At 44.3% G+C, this 20,622-nt stretch overlaps 3 protein-coding genes across 4 annotated transcripts; all 3 read left to right on the forward strand.

Moving 5' to 3' along the window:
- The first annotated feature begins 1,540 nt into the window (after positions 1-1,540).
- LOC135675963 (uncharacterized protein At5g01610-like) lies at positions 1,541-10,753 on the forward strand. The gene is made up of 4 exons (XM_065186647.1): positions 1,541-1,675; positions 3,204-3,374; positions 3,813-3,867; positions 10,222-10,753. The coding sequence occupies exons 1-4, from the start codon at positions 1,556-1,558 to the stop codon at positions 10,599-10,601; spliced, it is 726 nt and encodes a 241-aa protein (XP_065042719.1). The 5' UTR covers positions 1,541-1,555; the 3' UTR covers positions 10,602-10,753.
- A 1,068-nt stretch (positions 10,754-11,821) lies between these two features.
- On the forward strand, positions 11,822-15,541 carry LOC135675964 (cyclic nucleotide-gated ion channel 2-like). Of its 2 annotated transcripts, none has more exons than XM_065186649.1 (8): positions 11,822-11,943; positions 12,024-12,660; positions 13,352-13,567; positions 13,714-14,036; positions 14,125-14,236; positions 14,349-14,585; positions 14,661-14,747; positions 14,824-15,541. In XM_065186649.1, the coding sequence occupies exons 1-8, from the start codon at positions 11,867-11,869 to the stop codon at positions 15,307-15,309; spliced, it is 2,175 nt and encodes a 724-aa protein (XP_065042721.1). In that variant the 5' UTR covers positions 11,822-11,866; the 3' UTR covers positions 15,310-15,541. The 2 variants fall into 2 exon arrangements, with proteins under 2 accessions (XP_065042721.1, XP_065042720.1); XM_065186648.1 differs by having other exon boundaries at positions 11,822-11,955; positions 14,824-15,536.
- Positions 15,542-15,791: 250 nt separating this feature from the next.
- On the forward strand, positions 15,792-19,410 carry LOC135675965 (uncharacterized). Its single transcript, XM_065186650.1, has 3 exons — positions 15,792-15,950; positions 16,045-16,242; positions 17,470-19,410. Exon 3 carries the CDS (start codon positions 17,474-17,476, stop codon positions 19,079-19,081), a length of 1,608 nt encoding a protein of 535 aa, XP_065042722.1. The 5' UTR covers positions 15,792-15,950; positions 16,045-16,242; positions 17,470-17,473; the 3' UTR covers positions 19,082-19,410.
- The last annotated feature ends 1,212 nt before the right edge of the window (positions 19,411-20,622 follow it).

A 20,622-nucleotide genomic window follows, 5' to 3' on the forward strand; every position in this document is an offset into this window, starting at 1 on the left:
CCGGACTCTGCCGAATGGTTTTGAATGCCACGAATACCCCTCGCACTTTACGGTAATTACGAGTCAGTCACGTGAGGATGATGAGATGCTCTCATCTCCTGTGCTATGTACTGTCGGAGACATTCCCCTCGTCGTCGGCAATGGGGTCACGTGAAAAGGACGTGACTTGGAGAGGAGGAAGTGTTTTCCCCGTACCGATCGATGCGTTGTGTGGAAGGAAAACGCCAAAAGGAGAGATGGATACCGAGTTGGGGTAATCCAACTTTCTTGGTCGATCGATGTGTTCTTTCGATGATCGAAACCGATACACTCTACAAATCTGCTCATTTCCTCTAGCAAATGTACCACCAAATCTACGTGAATTGTTGGCGTTGTAGTCGTGTCTCGAACGAGACATTTCCTCAAGCAATGAATCCGATCGAATGCATATTTGTAGTGGTAATTCTTGAGACAACACACAGTAAAATCTAACCCATGACAATACTTCCCTCGCGATGCTCACAAAGTGTTACTCGTTAAAGATGGCATTCAACGTGATAGAAATTTCCGAGACATCAGATGATGATGCTACATGCTTTAGGGGAAGAGAGAGAGAGAGAGAGAGAGAGTATGTGTGCAGGCTTCCTATCCCAAAAGGCTACGAACATGATCCACAGCCTGTTCTTTGGACTGTCTGTGGGAGCTCCATGCCGGCGAGAAGGTGCAAGGAATGGGGCAAGTGGTTGGCACAACATCACCTCACCTCGCAGGAAGAAGGAATGTGAGAGAGGGAGGTGTTTGGGGGATTGTCGTTGCTCGCCTTCCCTTTCGTGAAGGGTAGACATGATTGATATGGAGGTGGAACAGGAGTTGGTAACACCTCTCTCTCTCTCTCTCTCTCTCTCTCTCTCTCTCTCTCTCTCTCTCTCTCTCTCTCTCTCTCTATCAGCCAAATCCATGGTCATGGATGGAAGATTATGTTCATTAATTCATACATGATAAGATTCAAACTGATCATAAAAAAGAAGAAATCAAGAGAGAGAGAGAGAGTAGTGGCATCATTAGCCACACAATTTTCAATCAAAATTGATGAAAAATGAAGATTTATCTTGGAAATGGACCGAATCCATGAACAATATAAAAATTCTACTCATCATTCTCCTAATCTCTCAATCTCACATGTCACAAAGTATATTATATGGAAGGATCATATTCTCACTAATCCACTGGAATTTCTCATCATAAAAGCATCATAAAGTTGAATTTAGTATTCCCTCAACATGTTTCTTTTATATTTGATTACATTCATCCTAATAGTATCTTTTAGAGATATACCAATCACTTAATTTAGTTCACCATGCATTCATCCTAATCATAATCTATCACTATCTCATACTTGGTTTGTATTTGTGTCGTCCAAAATCTAATTTATTTCCATCCCATTTATTTAGATCAAATATGATTTTAAATTTAGTACTAATATATTATCTTTTTTTTGTGAATATATATATATATATATATATATATATATACACGCACACCATTGTGCGAGAAGGAGAAGCTCGAGCTCGCCACCATGGAGCTGGGCATGTCGGTGCTCGCTCTGGTGCGACTTGGCAGCCTCTCACCGGATTCAGACAGCTCCACATGTCGGACATGTGGTAGTGGTTGGCACAGGCGCTCGCAAGCGAGAAAGGTTAGTGAGAGATTCCAGTCCTCCTCAACCTCCTCCTCCGTTGGGAATCAGGCCTAGGGTTTCTGCTTTCTTATGATTATGGTTTGGTAAGACATCTCATTCATGGAGCATCTGTGCTTCCACTTGTGGAGAAAGAGACGGGCTGCCAACCCCTCTTCTGCGTTGCATTAATGCCTCCTCATTGCAGTACCGCCACCTATTTTTTTTGTTTCCATTCTTCTTCTTCCTCCTCCCAAGCAAGAATTAACACACGAAAAGGCATGCTATGATGATGTATAGAAGAAGAAAAAACCTTTTTTGATGCCTAATGTCAGCATTTTCATCCATGTAAAACATGAATTTGCAAGATTTTTAGACATTTTAGACACTTCCTGAATTATGCTTACAAACTCATTATACTGTGACAAATCTGAAAACTTTTTTTTTTATATATTTAAGTAGGTATATTGCTTTGTAAAACAGTTTGTGGTGTATATTAGACTCGAAATGATTATGATTATGACTTGTTGTGGTTGTACAAACTCATTATTGTCATCATCATTTATTAGTTTATTGTTTACTCTTTTTTCTGCATTTATTTGCATCTAAATTAGAGGAAATTTATGCCACTTCACTGCATCTAAATTAGAGGAAATTACATGAATATAGCTGAAGGCCGACATAGATGAACACCCACCTATCTGAGTTACACTTGGTTTGTGGAAATGCTTTATCTTGGTTGGGATAATAATAAGAGTCCTTTTTTGCTAATTATTTCCTTTTGTCTAGCATTACTTCTTGTATGTTAAAGCTCATGATGCATGGAAAATAATGTCAGGTGTGCTGTCAGTGCATTAACTACAACAGCAGTTTGAATTGCAAGTGTTAACATTGGATCTTCTTAGTGTTTTTGTTATACATTATTTTCTGTTTGTTGATTCAGTAGAAAAATTTTAGAAAACAGAATCAAGTGCTCGATTTGCTAAGAGAAAAAACACACACAATAAAGAAACATGGAACATGAATTCACTTTTTGGATTTGTTGTCCTTGTTTCGAAGTGAAAAAGCAAAGTGTGTTTCTTTAAGAGCAGTGAACTTATATCCTAAGATTATAGTATCATACATCAAATCTATAAAATCTTAAATGAGAAGTGGAAAACTGATTTCTATATAATGATAATTGTGATTTTTTGTAACAACTTTAGCAAGTCATTAGCTTCTCCATAGTTATAGAGATACAGAAAATTAAAGCATTTTTTTACGAGGTTTTTCCTCATTAAGATTTCCAATTTTTGTTTCGAGAAACAAAAAAGAAAGAAACAATGCCCGACGGGCTTAAAGTTGTGGCAGAAACATTTCCTTCACTGACCAGGAAAAAGACATTGCATGTACAGGACAATACATTTGCTGGAGGCAGCTGTTCTGGCGCAGCGAATGCATGCATCATCTAATCCGCTCGAAAGAAATATTCCTGTTCCTTTTTCCCCCTTTTTCTTTTTCTTTTTTTGAGGTAGGCGCCGCTTTATAGTCCCTATCTCTCTCCTGCCAGTGGCTCCGTCTCTGTTCTTCTGCGCAGCGGCTCGGAGAAGAGGGAAAGGTCTCTGTATTTCCTCTGAAAGAGAGGGGGGAGGAAATGGACAAAGCGCTGAAGAAAGTTGCGAGCTTTTCCATACCCAAGAAAGCCAAAGAGGAGATCTCCTCCATCGGCGAAGATCTCTCTGTAAGCAGATCCCCTTGGATTTTCTCTTTGAGTTTCATTCTTTACTCTTCGGTTTCCTGCGATCTTTCAAGACTCGTTTAGGACTGTAAGATATGATAAAGATGACATTTTGATTCAGATTTATTGACGTAATGTGCAAGGAGGGGAGGAGTGTGATGAAACCCAGGTCATTATTAAGCCCCACTGATCCATTTTTGTGCGGTGGATCAAATCTAGTAGTGTCTGGTTGATGGAAAGGTGGAACTTTTAGGTCATCTCGTGTATGAGCATGTTATCATACGAGTGTGAAGCAATCTAGATCTAAAATGCTGTTCGATTTGCACTCCCATCAAATTTTGCCTTTTCTTTTCTTCGTATAGGCAATGGAAAAATTGAATGCCCGCCTACATTACTATGTTTATGATCTTCTGCTGATAAGTTTCTTATGGTGGCTGACAGCGCTTTTCGAGCACTGTGGAGGAGAAGGCCAAGTGGATCTTTGAAAAGCTGAAAGGTGTGAATTGCTATTCCATTAATTTTGTCATCAATTGTTAATTCCCTTTGCTCATAACTTGATTTGTCTTCTTGTTTCCGTATATTTTGTTGACGAAATTCCAGTTTCCTTATTGCGCTTGTTACTTCTAAGAAACTTAGTTCTTCACCTCTGACATAATTTTCTCTCTTTATCTCCTTTAATGTCTGCCTTATTGATGGCTTAAATCTGTCAATAGCAATTAAACTGTTTTAATTATCCATGTAATTTAGTATGCATGTGAAGTAAATGAGTTTCTTACTGTCGACTTCTGTGACCAACCACATAAGCCTTTTTTCTTGCCACCAAAATCCCGCATAAATATACTTCAGCTTTTATGTGGGCTTCTGAAATATGTTCATTTATTTCTTAAGCTTTTAACCAGACTGATTGTCTAAAGAAATTCTTTAAGTTGCTTTGGAGAAAGAAAATTTTATCGCACAGAATCTTTAAAGCAATATCCACTGCAGGGAGCTTATTAACTGAAGGATCGGGCCTCATCTAAACTTTGCTTAAGGTTGATGGAACCTTACATATTTAACTTCTTTTCCTAATTTGTTTGGCTTCGAGTTGAATAATTTAAAAGTGTTTATGAACTTCTAAAATTGGTAAAGCTTCATAAACTTCTCAGTTATGCTATACCTACTCACAACAATCCCACAGAAACTTCTTTCTATGTAATAAATGCATGACATCATCCATTGGCTAAGATCTGATACCTATGTGCACACATGTATTATGCATTTAGAGCTTGGGAGTTATTTATATTGGAGTTCTGTGTGTTCCAACATGAAACACTCATTTCCATATTGGTAACATCTAATCCAGGAATTTTAGTTTCTACAAGTGGCTTATCTAGATTTTTCTTGGAATTGATCACCAAAGATTGTTGTCCTGCAACATTTGTGGTTATAAACAAATCTTGTTTCTTCTGTATTGTTATCGATCAGCATACTGTCACGGACAAACTTCTAAACAAGGTGTTTGATTTAATGCTTATATCTGTTCGTGTCGTTTGGCATGTTCATGCCTTGTACAGAATGTAAAGGGGCAGCCGAAGGCTTATAAGTCCCATTTTAGTTGGGTTGGTGGCCTCTTTAGGCTTGTAAATAAAGGTTGTGTCATGTGGACACGTGCGAGAGCTTTTCGGTCTGTAATGGACCATTTTACCCTTTGTTGTGCCACTGTTCAGAGCTTGTAAAGTCTGTTTGTAATTTGCTTTGTCTATGAAGTGTTTTTCGGACATGTTTGCTTGTGGATCCCGTTTGAGGCGTTCTCTTTAACCCGTTCTCTCTTTTGTTGGTCCTAAGGGACAATGGGAGGCTTCGGGGAGGCTGACCTTTGCGGACGGACGCGCAAGGGTGCCGCACGACTTAGGCAAAACCAGCTAAGTCCGTGTCATATGGTATCAGAGCGGGACAAGCACTCATAGAAACACTTGACATGCAAACGTGGGGGACCTAGCGGGGCTGCGTTGAGGGCAGTCAGCACATGCGCGACCGTTTGAGGGAAAACAGGCATGGAGATGTAGGGAAAAGAGTCGCTCAGAGGAGCGGGCATCTGAGATTGGCATTCAGAGGAATGGCCAACCCTTCGCGCAAGAGGCACCACGAGAACAGGCAAGCTTGGAAGAATCTGGAGCGCACAAAGGTTGGGATGGCTGAGTTTGAGCTACGGCTCAACGTTGACAACTTTACTTGATGGTGCTCAAGGCAAGCGAGGCGCTTGGCAAAAGGACGAGACCATGCAAAGTGGAATGAGTTGCTCAGCGACCGAAAGAGTTGTGCAAAGCTCACAGAGGTGAGGGGAATTGCTAACTCGAAGAATTCGGTACTCATGCATGGGCTTGTATGCGGACGATGGATTGTTCGTGGCCATCCCAAGGCGACCGAGACTCGGCGCCATGGAGCATTGAAACTTTCTCTTCGGCATGCGAAGGATACGTCCGGAGGAGGCTGAAGTGTGCAACGAGTTCAGCATGTTGCTAGGCCTGGAGGGGTGCAGCGGTGGCTGTATTGACGTGGAGGCGCAATCTAGCAAGTGCATTTGCAAGAGGCAGAACAATGCACAATTTGTTCAGCAGATCGGAGTAGTCCAAGGGGATGGTGGTCTCCGAAACGAAGAGAGATGTTGCTCCAACGGGACAGTTATCCAGGAGGGATAAGTCTCGGCACTCCAGAGGGAGAATCATGTGAGACGGACTTCACATGTTGAGGAGGAGTACATCACAAACAACAACTCCACGAAGCTCAATGGACCGAGCAAGCAGCGAGGAGTTGTCGCATGATCTCGCTCGAGAGAATGCATTGGTGGATGCATTGCGAGATCAAGTGGGGGAGCAACCTAAAGCAACTTAAATGAAGGCACACTTGGAGTCGATCTGGAGATCGGACTTAAGGGAGGGCTGACCCGTGGAATGGTGGGCGTGAGGGCCACCATCAACTCAATGCAAAAAACGAGGAGCGGAGCAACTTGGGGGTAACTTGGCGAAGTACTCAAGCCGCTTGAAGGGAGCCAGCATAGAAGTTGGAACATGGAGCAGAGGCACAGTGCTTTCCTTAGACAGAGGTCAAGGACATGAACTCTTGCAGAGGCAAGAGTAAGATCATGTTGTTCCATGGGTCTTTCATTCTGACGGAGCAGACTCATCTTGCATGGTGCCAAAGACGAAGGGAGCTTCGGGGCACATGCACCTTATCTCGGAGGAGCATTTGATGGAGGAACTAAGGCGACTCAATTTGCGGAGGCGAAGTTGAGTTCAGAAGGCCTTAGCACGGGGCAAGAGGATGCAGAGGCGGGTACTCTTGAAGAATATGCCACAGTGTTGCCATTCGAGTTGCTATGAAGGAAGCGGTGCGCAGCGGAGATTGTGCTGGTAGGGGCAGAGGCCCAGGATCCAGGCAATGGTGCACAATTTACAGCGAAGTCGGTGGACTTCGGGAGCTTCTAGGCGACGGACTGTCCTAGAGCGGTGCTTCATCTAGGTGTGACCCAAGAGTGGGTGGATGAAGGTCGATTGCCAAAGGAGCGAACAAAATCGAAGGTGGAGGAGACCCTGCGATGTATTGGCAGAGGCCACACATGGAGGGTTCACAATTCGAGTTTATTCCACAAGGATCAGAATGCAATGGAGATGTCACCAGGAGGCGACATGGTGCAGCGGATCGTGGTGGGACAGTTCGTGGCAATGCGATACACACGACAGAGTCCCGGGAGGGACTAGATCATATGGAGGTATGATCGGGAGCTACTGGGAGCTCCACTTCGGTGAACAACACGACGGCAAGAAGGGCTATGGATTCAAGGAGTGAAGGCCATGGTACTGCAGAGGCGGGTCTTCCGTGCGTGCATCGAATTTTGCTTCGGATGAAAGCCTTGGTCATCAGCATATGGGGGCTGGGTTCCACCAAGGGAAAAGTTCGAATGCAAGTACCAGTGAGTTCCATGGGAGGAACTTGATCATGCAGAGGTATGATCGAAGCAGCTGGAGAGTTGGACTGCTCCAGAGCTCATATTCGCTTAAGGGAGCCCGGCAAGTCAGAGGACAAGGCCGAGTAAGCGAACGTTGCTACCAAGGAAGCTAAGGAGAACAGAATCGGTGCAAACCCTACAACGTGATGGCAGAGGCCATGCATGGGAGTTGCAGTCTGTCTTTCCATCGACCAAACAGACTGCTTGGAGAACACAGAGGTGTTGAAGCAGGAGGTCGAAAGGGGCGAGGAAGCGACGACAAGTCCAGAGGGACTTAGCTACCCAAAATCAAGCAATCAGTGAGAATGGAGGTGGACTCAGAGGAGTGTCACGAAGGCATATCTACTGATTGTGAAGAAAAGGGATGTAGATGCGAGGCGACGGATAGTAGGGCCATGGGCATGGCAGCACCATGGTACCGCAGAGGCGGGACTTTCGTCAAAGTCATTGATCCCTTGCTCTCACGGAGGGAGAGCGCTTGGTCGTGAAAGGGGCCGAGGAGGTGGAGCATGCAGAGGCAATCTCCAAGTACCGAGACAAGGCTGAAGGGAAGAGGCCAAGAAACTTCGTAAGACCGGTGTCAACAAGTTTCTCATCAAGATAGCCGTAAGTGAAGGACTTCGGGTCATGCAAGAGTGCACGACCAAGGAACGAAGCAGGCAGTACGTGGTGCTGTACCTTTTCTACTCAGTGGAGTAGGCGGCAGGGTTGATGGAGAAGACGGTACAATCCCAGAGGCGACCTCATCTATCAAAGAATTACTCCAAGTTGGGGTGAAAACTTCCTGCATTCCAGAAGTTCAATGGCATTGAGAAGGTGAATCACAGTAGCTAACTCAACGCAAGGAGTGCAAACACTTCAAGTGCTTCAGAAGTGTGAGCAAAGAGCAGGCGAAGGCCAGTAACCAGCTCGATGCATGAAGTACAACCTCGAGGAGGCGGGCGAAGTCAAGTAACCTTTGCCTTCTCAACTCTTAAGAGAATGGGCGAAACCGAGTACCCCAGTTCTCTTATCTATCCAGCAGAGGAGCTCTGCACAAGTTCAAAGACCCTTCGAAGATAATGGAAGACAATAGTTGTCAAATCCTCACCAACGGTGATCAGTGCTACTGAGAGTAGATTGTCCGCTTCATTTCCCAACGAAATGCCAATCGAAAGCGGAAGTGATGCGAACCTACTTGGATGTGACAACTAACTGAAAGAAGAGTCAATGAGCAGATTTTGTGGAGGAAGGACCCAAAACTTCAGAAGTTTGCGAGGCGATGCTCGTTAAAGCTCCAACAAGCATCCACCCAGTTCAAGCAGCATGTGGAAATTTTGAGAAACTGGCGCAGTAAGAATGGTCTTTTCCTTCATTTGGTGGATCCGCAGGAATCAACGAGGATCAACACAACTCAGCCAACCCCACACCAGAGTCAGAGTCATTGGTGAGTTGAAGCAGCATGGCGGATCAAAGGTTCGACTACTCAAAAACAGCAGCGGAGAGCAGCTGGGAGCCAGGAGGCGCATTGCAGCTAGAGCAGAAGATTGAAGACTCAGCAAAGGTGAAGAGTTGCAGTGTTCACAAAGGCTTCGACGAGGACGTCGAAGGGATAAGTGGGGGAGAATGTCACGGACAAACTTCTAAACAAGGTGTTTGATTTAATGCTTATATCTGTCCGTGTCGTTTGGCATGTTCATGCCTTGTACAGAATGTAAAGGGGCAGCCGAAGGCTTATAAGTCCCATTTTAGTTGGGTTGGTGGCCTCTTTAGGCTTGTAAATAAAGGTTGTGTCATGTGGACACGTGCGAGAGCTTTTCGGTCTGTAATGGACCATTTTACCCTTTGTTGTGCCACTGTTCAGAGCTTGTAAAGTCTGTTTGTAATTTGCTTTGTCTATGAAGTGTTTTTCGGACATGTTTGCTTGTGGATCCCGTTTGAGGCGTTCTCTTTAACCCGTTCTCTCTTTTGTTGGTCCTAAGGGACAATGGGAGGCTTCGGGGAGGCTGACCTTTGCGGACGGACGCGCAAGGGTGCCGCACGACTTAGGCAAAACCAGCTAAGTCCGTGTCAATACGGCGGGCCCTTCTTGGCAACTCTCTTTTGCTTTAGCTATTTTCTCATATATGCTTTACTCAACAATCAGGTTGTTGCGTTATTAATAGCAATGGATTCTTTTGGATTGTTGTATCAAGCAGATACTTTACTTTCTGTGCATGACCACTATGACCACCACAGTTCCAGTATCCCAGTAGTGCATACATTAGAGCAATGCCATGGAATGACTATATGACTACTTGGATGGCTGAGCTCATTTTCATCTCAATGTTTGTCATGGTTCTATGTAATTGATCTTATCAACCACCAAATCGATGTAGTTGGTCATCATGCACATCCAACTTCATTTAGTTATCATACAGTCATTGTAGATTTTGCTTCACATCATGAACATGCATTCACAAAATAATTTCAATTGTGCTGCTTGGCACTTTCTTCCACCTCCTAAGAAGGTATCATATTATTCATAGTTCATGAGCAAGTTTGTTTGTCGAGTTCCTGTAAATTTTGTGATGTCTAATATGTCTTTGATTGTAGATGATCCTTCAATAAAACATTTACTCGAGGGTAATATAATGTGAATGTGCCATGCTGAACTCTGCGTTCCAATGGAAAAAATAGATTTGCTACTTCTGCCATATTACATATGCACAATTTGCTGTTGCAAATCATGCTTTTGATGTCATAGCTCTGTTTCCTAATTGCTTCCATATCAGACTACATTCACAGACAGGTTCCTGATATCCATCCAAGCAAACTGAGTTTAATGAGTTTAACTCTTTCATCAACTTAATGGTGGTAAAGAGTTTTCTATTTCTTTGTATGCAGGCAAACCATCGAAATCTCTACCAGATCTCCTCCGTGAATATGGGCTACCACAAGGCCTCTTTCCCAGGAACATCATCTGCTACGAGTTTGATGAATCAAAGTCAAAGTTGATTGTTCACCTTCCTTCCACCTGTGAGATCAGCTTCAAAGATTCTTCTGTGTTAAGGTATGCGACTCGGGTCAAGGCGACCTTGTCAAGAGGAAAGTTGTCCGGAATAGAGGGCATGAAGACGAAAGTCCTGGTCTGGGTCAAAGTTACCCAGGTGAGCCTAGAAAGCTACAAGTCCGACAAGGTCTGCTTCATGGCTGGTGTGAAGAAACTAAGACCCAAGGATGCGTATGACATGCCTCGCGATTCTATCACCGTAGAGGAGTTTTGATGTGGCTGCAGATCATCCTATGATTCTTGATTTATGATGTTGGAGGACATGTTTGTCATCATTTACCCATTGCAATGGCTGCAAGTAAAACATAATTGTTTGACCTTATCAAAGGATGCATAGTTTCAGATTGTGGACTTCTGTTTGGTTGATTTCCTCTCTTCTCATCCGCTGTTCCTGTAAATCTTTGGAGCTTAACCTGAAACCATCGAGGATTAGATTCTGAAGTAAGCAGTGTTTGGCATCTAGAACAGCAATATACATCAAGGAAGATGTTGTATTCTGCATTTCCATATGCATTTGCTGCAAAAGGCTGAATCAGTGTTTGTCCTAATCTCAGAATGGTGATGATGGAATAATATAGTCTGTGAATTACTCAATATTTTACATGCTCAAATCTGGTGATGGTGTTCTACTTCTGCATGCCCATATCACTGTAACCTGATGATACATTTACAGGACTGTGCAAGTTATATATAATGATTATTGCTTCCTTCTGTGACACCACAGTGATCGAGCCATGCAAACAAGTGGTTACGTAAAGTTTCGAACAAGGGAACAAAATCCAATCCATTGTAGATTACCCGACAAGGATTTTACATGCCCATTACGAAAGAAGATTACGTATAGCATACGGTATATATGCTCTCTCTCTCTCTCTCTCTCTCTCTCTATATATATATATATATAGTCGCTAAGACTGTGACCACTGCGGCCTTCAATAAGCATCTTACCCATTGCTGCGTATGACGCCGTAGATTTCCCGATTTCGCAACAGTAGAATGAGGCAGAAGGAACTCAGGATGGAAGAGAAATAAGATTCTGACAAGAACCCTTCGCCTACTTTGTTACGTACATATACTCGGACATCATCATAACTACTTTGCGATCTCCACCTTTATTGCGTGCAATAGCTTCCTTCGCGTACTCCGGCCGTGGCCGTCTCCGTACATTCAAACCCTGGTCGTAGATCAACAGCATGACAAGGAAGCGGCGGTGGAACGTGAAGATCGTGGTCGATGGGACTTGAGCTTGATCCCACTTGCGTTCCGACATAACTCACGACTTCGGTCATATCGAAGGAGTCGGCGAGCACGTCCTCCTGTCGGAGCTTACGTCGTGGCGTAAGTGGGGCTCCGAAGCGCCGCTCTCGTTCTCCTGCTATGGCCACTTGAGTTCAGCGCCTATCGCACATAACAGTGGCATCTATACTTTATGAACCCACGACTCAGAGGAAAAGGAGAAGGCCGAAAAGAGAGGCGACGATGAGTTTCTCGGATCTCTCACTTCGTGATCACGCCGGGCTGATGAACCTACCCGGCGTTTCCGCCGCCGATGACACGTTGCGTTCCCGGTAATCTTAACCTCTACTCTTAAAGAAATCCAAGCAATCTTTATCTCAGCCTTCATCTCTGTTTCCAGGTGGGTGCGTAAGATTGTCCGCTGCTGGAGGACCGACGACGATGACGCCTCTGGCAGTGGCGGGGGCGGCGCCGGTTCGGCTGCGGTGGAATGCTACGCCTGCACCCAGGCCGGCGTCCCGGCCTTCCATTCCACCAGCTGCGACCGTGCCCACCCGCTCGAGTGGGAGGCGAACGCGGGGTCGTCGATGATACCCATCCAGCACCACGTGGCCACCAGGAGACCGACCGAGGGTGCAGGACGGCGGCGGCGACGGCGGCCCGCCTGGGTGTTCGGGCCGGTGCTGGATCCGCGGAGCGGGGGCGTGCAACAGTGGAACCGTGGGCTGCTGCTGGCGCGGGCGGTGGCGCTGGCGGCGGACCCGCTGTTCCTGTACGCTGTGGGGGTGCGGGGGAACCGGGGGTGCGTCGAGGTGGACGGCAGGTACGCGGCGGCGGTGGCGGCTATGCGCACCTGCGCGGACGCGGCACAGGTAGTTCACGCGTGGGTGCAACTGCGGCTGGCGTACGTGTCGCGGGAGTCGCTGGTGGTGGGGTGCGGCAAGCTAGTCTGGGACCCCAAGGCCATCGCCGCTCACTACCTCCGCTCCGCCACCGCCTTCTGGTTCGACCTCTTCGTCATCCTCCCCATCCCTCAGGTACTCGAACATCATCGCATCCATTAAATTCCTATGCCTCAATCTTCTTCCAACATTTCCTCTGCTGTAATTATCGTGATAGCTATCAACTGCAATCTGCATATAATGCTCCATAAATAATACGCATGCTTGGAGAAACATCGATCAAAAGCAGAATCATATATATATATATATATATATATATATATATATATATATATATATATATATATATCCAATAAACGTATCGGATTGAGTGCTGGGGGAAGAACATCATCCCCTCACCCAGATGTATGCACGTACGGCACGCGGAGTCACGTTCGATCTGACACCGTCAGCGATGTAGCGCTGCCATGTACGGAGTAGATTCGCTGTCGTCGGCCGTGATTCCGTTTTCCTTTGGATGTAACTCACGCTCGCCAGAGTAAGTAAATTATAAGACTCTCTCTCATCGTTTCTCGGGCTCGAATGATACCTGTCGACACAACTTAGGTGGTAGAAATGCATTCTCTTTGGATGATCTTTTCGTAAGTTCTATATGTTGGTTTGATGACTACAATGACGATAACACATGATACAAAACATGGAATATTTTCATGTCTATGTAACTTTTCTGTTCAATGCTAAAGATCAGGACTGGACAAACTCTACTCATGGAATCTGGGGACAAGTTTGGCCCTCGTATTTTGTGTGATCTTCCATGTCCGTGCAGGTGTTCTTCTGGTTGGTTCTGCCGAGATTGATTAGAGAAGAAGAGATGGAGTCGATAGCAAACATTTTGTTGCTGATACTCTTATTCCAGTTTATTCCCAAGGTTTGCCACAGCATATGCATGATGAGGAGCATGCAGCAGGTCACTGGTTACATCTTTGGAACCATCTGGTGGGGCTTCGCCCTCAATTTGATTGCTTATTTCATTGCCTCTCATGTAAGCAATGAACTAGAAATACTACCGCTTTTGCCTTTTCCTTTTGTGCAGTCATGTTTGATCGATACTAGTGAACTGCTAGATGTGGCATAGATTATTCTGCTACTAAAATGGGTAGATGTTGTGCACTTTGCTGCTAATCTCAGGTTACCGGGGGTTGCTGGTACATTCTTGCAATCCAACGTGTTTCCTCGTGCCTCCAACAGCAATGCCAGAAGAAGAACAACTGTGGCTTTGCATCACTGGCATGCTCCAAGGAAGCTTGTGATCGGCTTCCATTGCCATCTGGGGTGGATCGAGCGTCCTGCTATAATAATGTCACCTCCATCAGAAACCAGAATGGTGTATGCTTCAGTGCCGATGGACCCTTTGCTTACGGTATTTATGATGCGGCTCTCCCTGTTATTTCCAGCAACTCCCTCACTGTCAAGGTTCTCTATCCTATATGTTGGGGCCTCATGACTCTCAGGTAGTCGTTTGGAAGGGAAAAGAAAACAAAAGATCATGAATCATATTCTGCTGAAAGAATTTTGATGCAATGCTTGTTTTTGATACAGCACATTCGGCAACAATCTCGAACCCACAAGTCAATCGCTTGAGGTGATGTTTGGTATTGCAACTGTGTTAGGTGGCCTCATGCTCTTCACCTTGCTGATCGGAAACATTCAGGTAACTACTGCATATAGTTCATGAAATGCATTCGATATGGGTTCTTTGGATCGACACATACATAGGATAATACTCGGCGATCAGTGTTCTAACAGCTGTGAGTTAATTTTAGGTGTTCTTGCATGCAGTCATGGCTAGGAAGAGGAAGATGCAGCTGAGGTGCCGAGACATGGAATGGTGGATGAAGCGGAGGCAGCTCCCCTCGCGATTGCGGCAGAGAGTGAGGCAGTACGAACGCCAGAGATGGGCTGCAATGAGAGGGGAGGACGAGGTGGACCTGGTTAAAGACTTGCCGGAAGGGCTGCGGCGAGACATCAGGCGCCATCTCTGCCTTGATCTCATCAAACAGGTAACTCTGGCATTTGGTCTACATGTTGGAGGATCCGAGCAGCGTCATTCCATGTCTGACGAATCTATCTTTCAGGTGCCTTTGTTCCAAAACTTGGACGATCTCATCCTCGACAACATATGTGACAGAGTTAAGCACATGGTGTTCTCCAAGGACGAAAAGGTACGCTTGCAAAGGGATCCCAACCTGGTGTTCTTCATCGCAGTTTCGCTTACCTTGATCCCAACGTCGGAGCCAGGTGATCCGAGAAGGAGACCCCGTGCAGTGCATGGTCTTCGTCGTCCGCGGGCGCCTGCAGAGCAGCCAACGGCTCAGCAAAGGGGTGGTGGCGACGTGTATGCTGGGCCCTGGAAACTTCCTCGGCGATGAACTCCTCTCCTGGTGCCTTCGCCGTCCCTTCACCGATCGCCTGCCTGCTTCCTCCGCCACCTTTGCGTGCGTCGACCACACCGAGGCCTTCGGATTAGACGCCAACGACCTGCGATACATCACCGAGCACTTCAGATACAAGTTCGCAAACGATCGCCTCAAGAGAACAGCGAGATACTACTCGACCAACTGGAGAACATGGGCGGCCGTGAACATACAGCTCGCTTGGCGGCGCTACAAGACCAAGACAAGAGCGACGAGGGATCAGCCAGCCGAGCTCGGTGACAACGAGCAACGCCTTCGGCTGTACGCTGCCATCTTCATGTCAATCCGACCTCATGATCATCTCGAATAGTTGACTCCTTCGGATCTGCAAGCAAAATAATGCCAATAAATGAAAGAATTAGACAAGAAAGAATAATTTCATGAAGGTTTGCTATACTTTATTTTGGTGGTGGAAAAGGTTAGGAATAAATAATAATTTTAATGAGTTACAAAAGGTATTATATGTTTTTTTATCTTTTAATTATTGTAATGGTCAGTTTAATTTGAAGAAAAATTAATTTCAGAAAAACAAAAAAAACATTATGAGATTTTATTGTTCTTTGCCAACGAATCATTTGTTATTTCTGAATTTGATTAACTATCTTAATTTAATTTAATTATATTTCCTTATTTTGATATCACCGCCTTTCTTTTCTTTAATACAATAACCATTTTCTTGGTTCCTTCGATCGGACGGTTTCGATCTACATTAAGATCTGTGCTCGGTATGATGGTCTGGGTGCGGCGCTCGATTGGTGGGATTTGTTCGTGTAGTGGACTCACATGGTATCCGCTATGTAAGGATGAGAGAGACGAGTCTTCTCGCTTTTGTCTTGCCTGCTTCCCCCAAGTCCAAAGTATCGAAGTCGGTTCGGAGGCAGCTCTTTTCTGCTGCGATCTCCGTCGAAATCGTCGCCTTGTCACCCGATCTTCGATTGAATCAGATCGTCGGTAAGCTTCAAACCGCTGTAATTTGGATGAAAATCCTATTATTCCTTCGGAATGATCTGATGTTTTTGATCCCCGTTTCACCTCTTTGTTCCAGAGGGGTCATCTTTTTTTTGCTGCGAGTTCGGGGGAATTGCCTTGTCCTGTATGATGAACGATCTATGATCGGTCGGAGGGAGGTTGCTGTTTAGGGTTCTTGATTTCGAAAGCGTTCGCTGTTCAGGCTTTGTTTGGCTCGGTGGTTCGTTAGGGTTTCTATCCTTTCGGAGGAATCAATTTCCACGAGGGTTTAAAGGTAAGATTTTTCTTCCCATCTTTGTACAAAACACTGTTTCAGGCATGGAGATCTGGACTTGTGCTCGTTATCTGTTGATGCTAGTCTATATTGAGCGGGTCGGCGATATTAGTATTTCACATATCTGATTAGATAACAGTCACTCTTCTTAGTGGTGCTAGAGTATTCATATGCCGTGTAGTACTGATAGGGAATGATTGAAGATTGTCTATTTGACAATCTGGAAATTTTGGTTTGAGTTAAGATCGTATATGCTGATAAAAAGAAAGGCTCAAAACCCCTGCTAACCTATGCGGGGAAGGCATGTGATAAAATATTCTAGTTACACAATCCTAATAAAATAAAATTCTTTAGTTAAACAACAGTTGATGCTTAAAATGCTAAAATTTGATAGTCTAGCAAGACCGGCTTTTGATCATGTCACTTCATGCCCCTGGTTTTATTATCTTGCAACCACAAAAATTTGTTTCTCCACTCCCTAATGGAAGTACCGTGTAAACTACAAACCAGAGATGAGATTTATTATAAGCATGTAAAGACTGTAAAATACCAAATCCAGCTTTATCATCATTTTACTGTAGATCAAGTAAATATTCAGCAAGTATCATAATTTGTTATTTTGGGAATATCATATTTTGTTATTGCAAGGATCAATTTGTTATCATGACACGTGATTAAGCTACTATGGTATCTTAGATGAGTCAAATATTCCCTAGTGTTATTAAATGCTGCCATAATGTACATTATGGGAATGGTTCATGACTAGTACAAGTGATACAGATCAGCTTGGAGCTCTCAGCACATTTGCTCTTTGATATGGTGAAGTTAAAACTTGACATGTAAATTGGATGTGCATCAAAAGATGAGTTTTTGTTACCTAATAATAGGTATAACACGGAGCCAGCTATATATTATTCTATAACATAACCATTTTTGGCAGAAATATATTTAATTTAAGTGTTCTGTTCTGATTGACAAATCAACCAAGAAGCTTAGACGTGGCATTATTGAAAATATGATAGTAAGACATCATTTATAATTTTTGGACAAGCATCTGAGTATGATTGCATCATCTCTATCTTGAGGACTTCTATAACTAGTTCTGGATGTTCTAGTTAATTTTCCTTCATGCTCTATGTTAGTTGTGCAGCTCCTTTATTCTTCCTGGATGACCGTGTTCTGTTGGAAATTACCTTTTTCTCACTTGTTATCATCATCCATAAACAGGAATATGGCTTACGAAGATAAAGCAATGGCCAGTCGAAGCCCTTCACCAAAAATCATTACTCCAAATATCTCAAACTCCATCTGCGCAAGTTCAGAGACTGAACCAGTTCAAACACAAAACCAGCAAAGTGGGACCTTGCATGGACCTGTGGCAATCCTTTGGGACATAGAAAATTGCCCAGTCCCAAGTGATGTTCGCCCAGAAGATGTTGCTGGCAACATCCGAATGGCATTACGAGTTCACCCTGTCATTAAAGGAGCTGTGACGATGTTCTCCGCTTATGGAGATTTCAATGCCTTTCCCCGAAGGCTGAGAGAGGGCTGCCAAAGAACTGGGGTTAAACTGGTAGATGTCCCAAATGGTAGAAAAGATGCTGCTGACAAGGCTATCTTGGTTGATATGTTTCTGTTTGCACTAGACAATCAACCACCATCATCTATCATGCTGATTTCAGGGGATGTAGATTTTGCTCCTGCTTTGCATATACTTGGCCAACGTGGGTACACTGTGATCCTTGTAATCCCTGCTGGAGTTGGTGTGTCTTCAGCTCTCAGCAATGCTGGCCGATTTGTTTGGGACTGGCCTAGTGTAGCCCGTGGTGAAGGTTTTGTTCCTGCAAAGGCTTATATGCCCCGCGTACCTGATCATGCTGGATGTCTCTCAAATTGCAATATAGGAGCGAACCTAGATTTTCAGAATGAGGAGGAGGCCATTGTTTACAAAGGAGTTTCTCAAAATGAATATGGTGGAGAAAACAATGATCGAGGCTATTGCTACAATTCTAACGACATGCGCAGAGGACTTGACATAAGTTCATATTCCATGACTGAGTACAGCGGCAGTAACTCAGTAAATGGGCCTTATTTTACTTCATCAAGATCTCAGAGTCTCCCATCTGGCTTAAGTGAAGGTGCAGGGATGGATCAGAATGTCACACAAGAACAAGCATGGTGGGTTCGGCCAGGAGATCTTCAGGGTTTGAAGGGCCAAATATTGAGGCTGCTTGAGATGTCTGGTGGAAGTATGCCTCTTGTACGGGTTCCTTCAGAGTATCTGAAGTTCTTTGGACGACCACTTTACGTGGCCGAGTATGGAGTCTGTAAGCTGGTCAACCTCATCAGGAAAATGGCTGATGCATTGGTTGTGGTTGGCAAAGGGCACAAAAAGCTGCTATGCCTTCGCAATGCTGCTTATTTTGATGCGAAAAAGTACCCTGGAACACCAGCCTTGGTGAGGAAGGATAAGAAGGGAAAGCAAGTTTTGGAGGAAAACATGGATATCAGCATTTCTCCTCATTCAGGTTGCTCCTCTGATGAGCTTTCTGATGATGGGAAAAATGACGATCCTGCTCTAGGTGCAGCAGATGAATTCGAGGACCAATTTGAAAATGTAAGACACGAAGTACAAGAGCTTCTTGTTTGTTATTCCTGTCCGGTTCCCCTTGGCACATTTGAGGCTCTGTACAAACAGCGATACAAGAAAGACCTCGACTACAGGAGCTATGGGGTGGATAGTCTGGAAGAACTGATGGAGAAGCTGAGAGACATTGTGGAGTTGTGTGTGGATCAAGTTAGCAAGAGAAAATTTCTGGTGCTGAGTTCAGAAAGCTGATAAACGCTCAGAGCTATGCATGAAAATTATACCTGCTGAATCTTCCACCAGAAAGCTGTCCTTGCTTGTGTGTTAGTAGTATCTGCCTTCTCTTTGCCACCAACCGTTCAGTAAAGCAATTGTGCGTCCTCACCTGTATGACACCTTTTCTTCAAGTGTCTGTGAAGTGTGTGAAGGCGCAGTAAGTTGCATTTCATGCATGTACTGATGGTAGATGAAGCTCCATATTTACAGCGAGAGCTCCTCTAGTTCTTTTCCTCTTTCTTCAATTCCTTTGTTGGTGCTATTGACAATGTGAAGCGACTGACAAAACAAGTGTATTAACTTCAGATAGGACTGTGAACTTGCATCTCTTTGTGCTCCTTGTGCAGGTTTCTGCCTGTCCACATTGTCAGCAAGACCGATGCAGGAATCCACACCATGCTGCCTTCTGCTCCACCACTACAGTATCTTCGTGTATCTCAACATCCTCATTATCACCTGGTTACAAATATCAACATCCTCATTATCTCAACAGTCTCTTTGTTCGTTGAATACTCTATTGATGGAAACCTTCTTCCAGTCACAAACCATTTGGAGGCTCAAATTGTCTCAATGACATGAACTGAGAGGACTAGCTAAGAATTAATGTGTTAATTCTTGTTCTTACAAGAAAAAGGCATTATTTTCAGTTAGTGTTCCCTCTGCTTGTCTATGGTTATAATCATCTCATTTTCCTCTGATCCATTAAACATGGTTGATATAGTGGTTGGTGAACTTATTGTGCATCCAACAAAGACAGTACAGTTGGCTCTTTGCTTTGCTTTGGAGATGTCCCCCCATTTGTGCACCTTTGGCTTTCTTTCTTGGTGTATATGATGATACCTGCATGTTGAATGGTCCACATTGATCAAGAGAGCCTATTGGTTATTTGGATGTCCTTCTCACCCCTCCATTTCTTCGTTCTCTTTTCTCGTGTGTTGCACCTTTTCTCAACTCAATTCCGGTATAGTCTTCTCCTCCATTCTTAGAAAAGGAAAATAAAATTGGCTATTGTACTACCATAAGAATAAAAAAACTCTCTCTGCCGCCACCGGTATTCAATTAGAGTCAACGAGCAAATCTTTCTTTATTATCATGTTTCATGTGGTGCCTTTAAAATAGATTCAGTGTGACTCGATCTGATCAAAGTAGCCGAAAGCAAGATCCCGTTTCGGGTTGTTCCAACGAGGCACAAGGAAAACTGGTGACCTTCCAAGGCCAAATAAACAAGTTTCATGAGCTGTCCACAACATGTTCATGTTCCTCTGATCACTATGCTTACATCTCTGTCGATCACATCTGTGCCTCTTGCTATCATCGTTATTATTTGTGATTTATTTCTTTCATGATCTTCATCAACTCGCAGCAACAGAAACCAAAAAAGAATCGGCGATGGCATGACAGCCAAATATGATCATAAAAAATCTTCATAAAACAGAGTGTTGTTTATGGTGATATTGACAGACACTAGTCGCACGCCTAACGTGGGTAGCGGCGCAGTCGTCGCCTGAGACTTTGCT

Source organism: Musa acuminata, chromosome BXJ1-6, assembly GCF_036884655.1.
Source record: "Musa acuminata AAA Group cultivar baxijiao chromosome BXJ1-6, Cavendish_Baxijiao_AAA, whole genome shotgun sequence".
Lineage (NCBI taxonomy): Eukaryota > Viridiplantae > Streptophyta > Magnoliopsida > Zingiberales > Musaceae > Musa > Musa acuminata.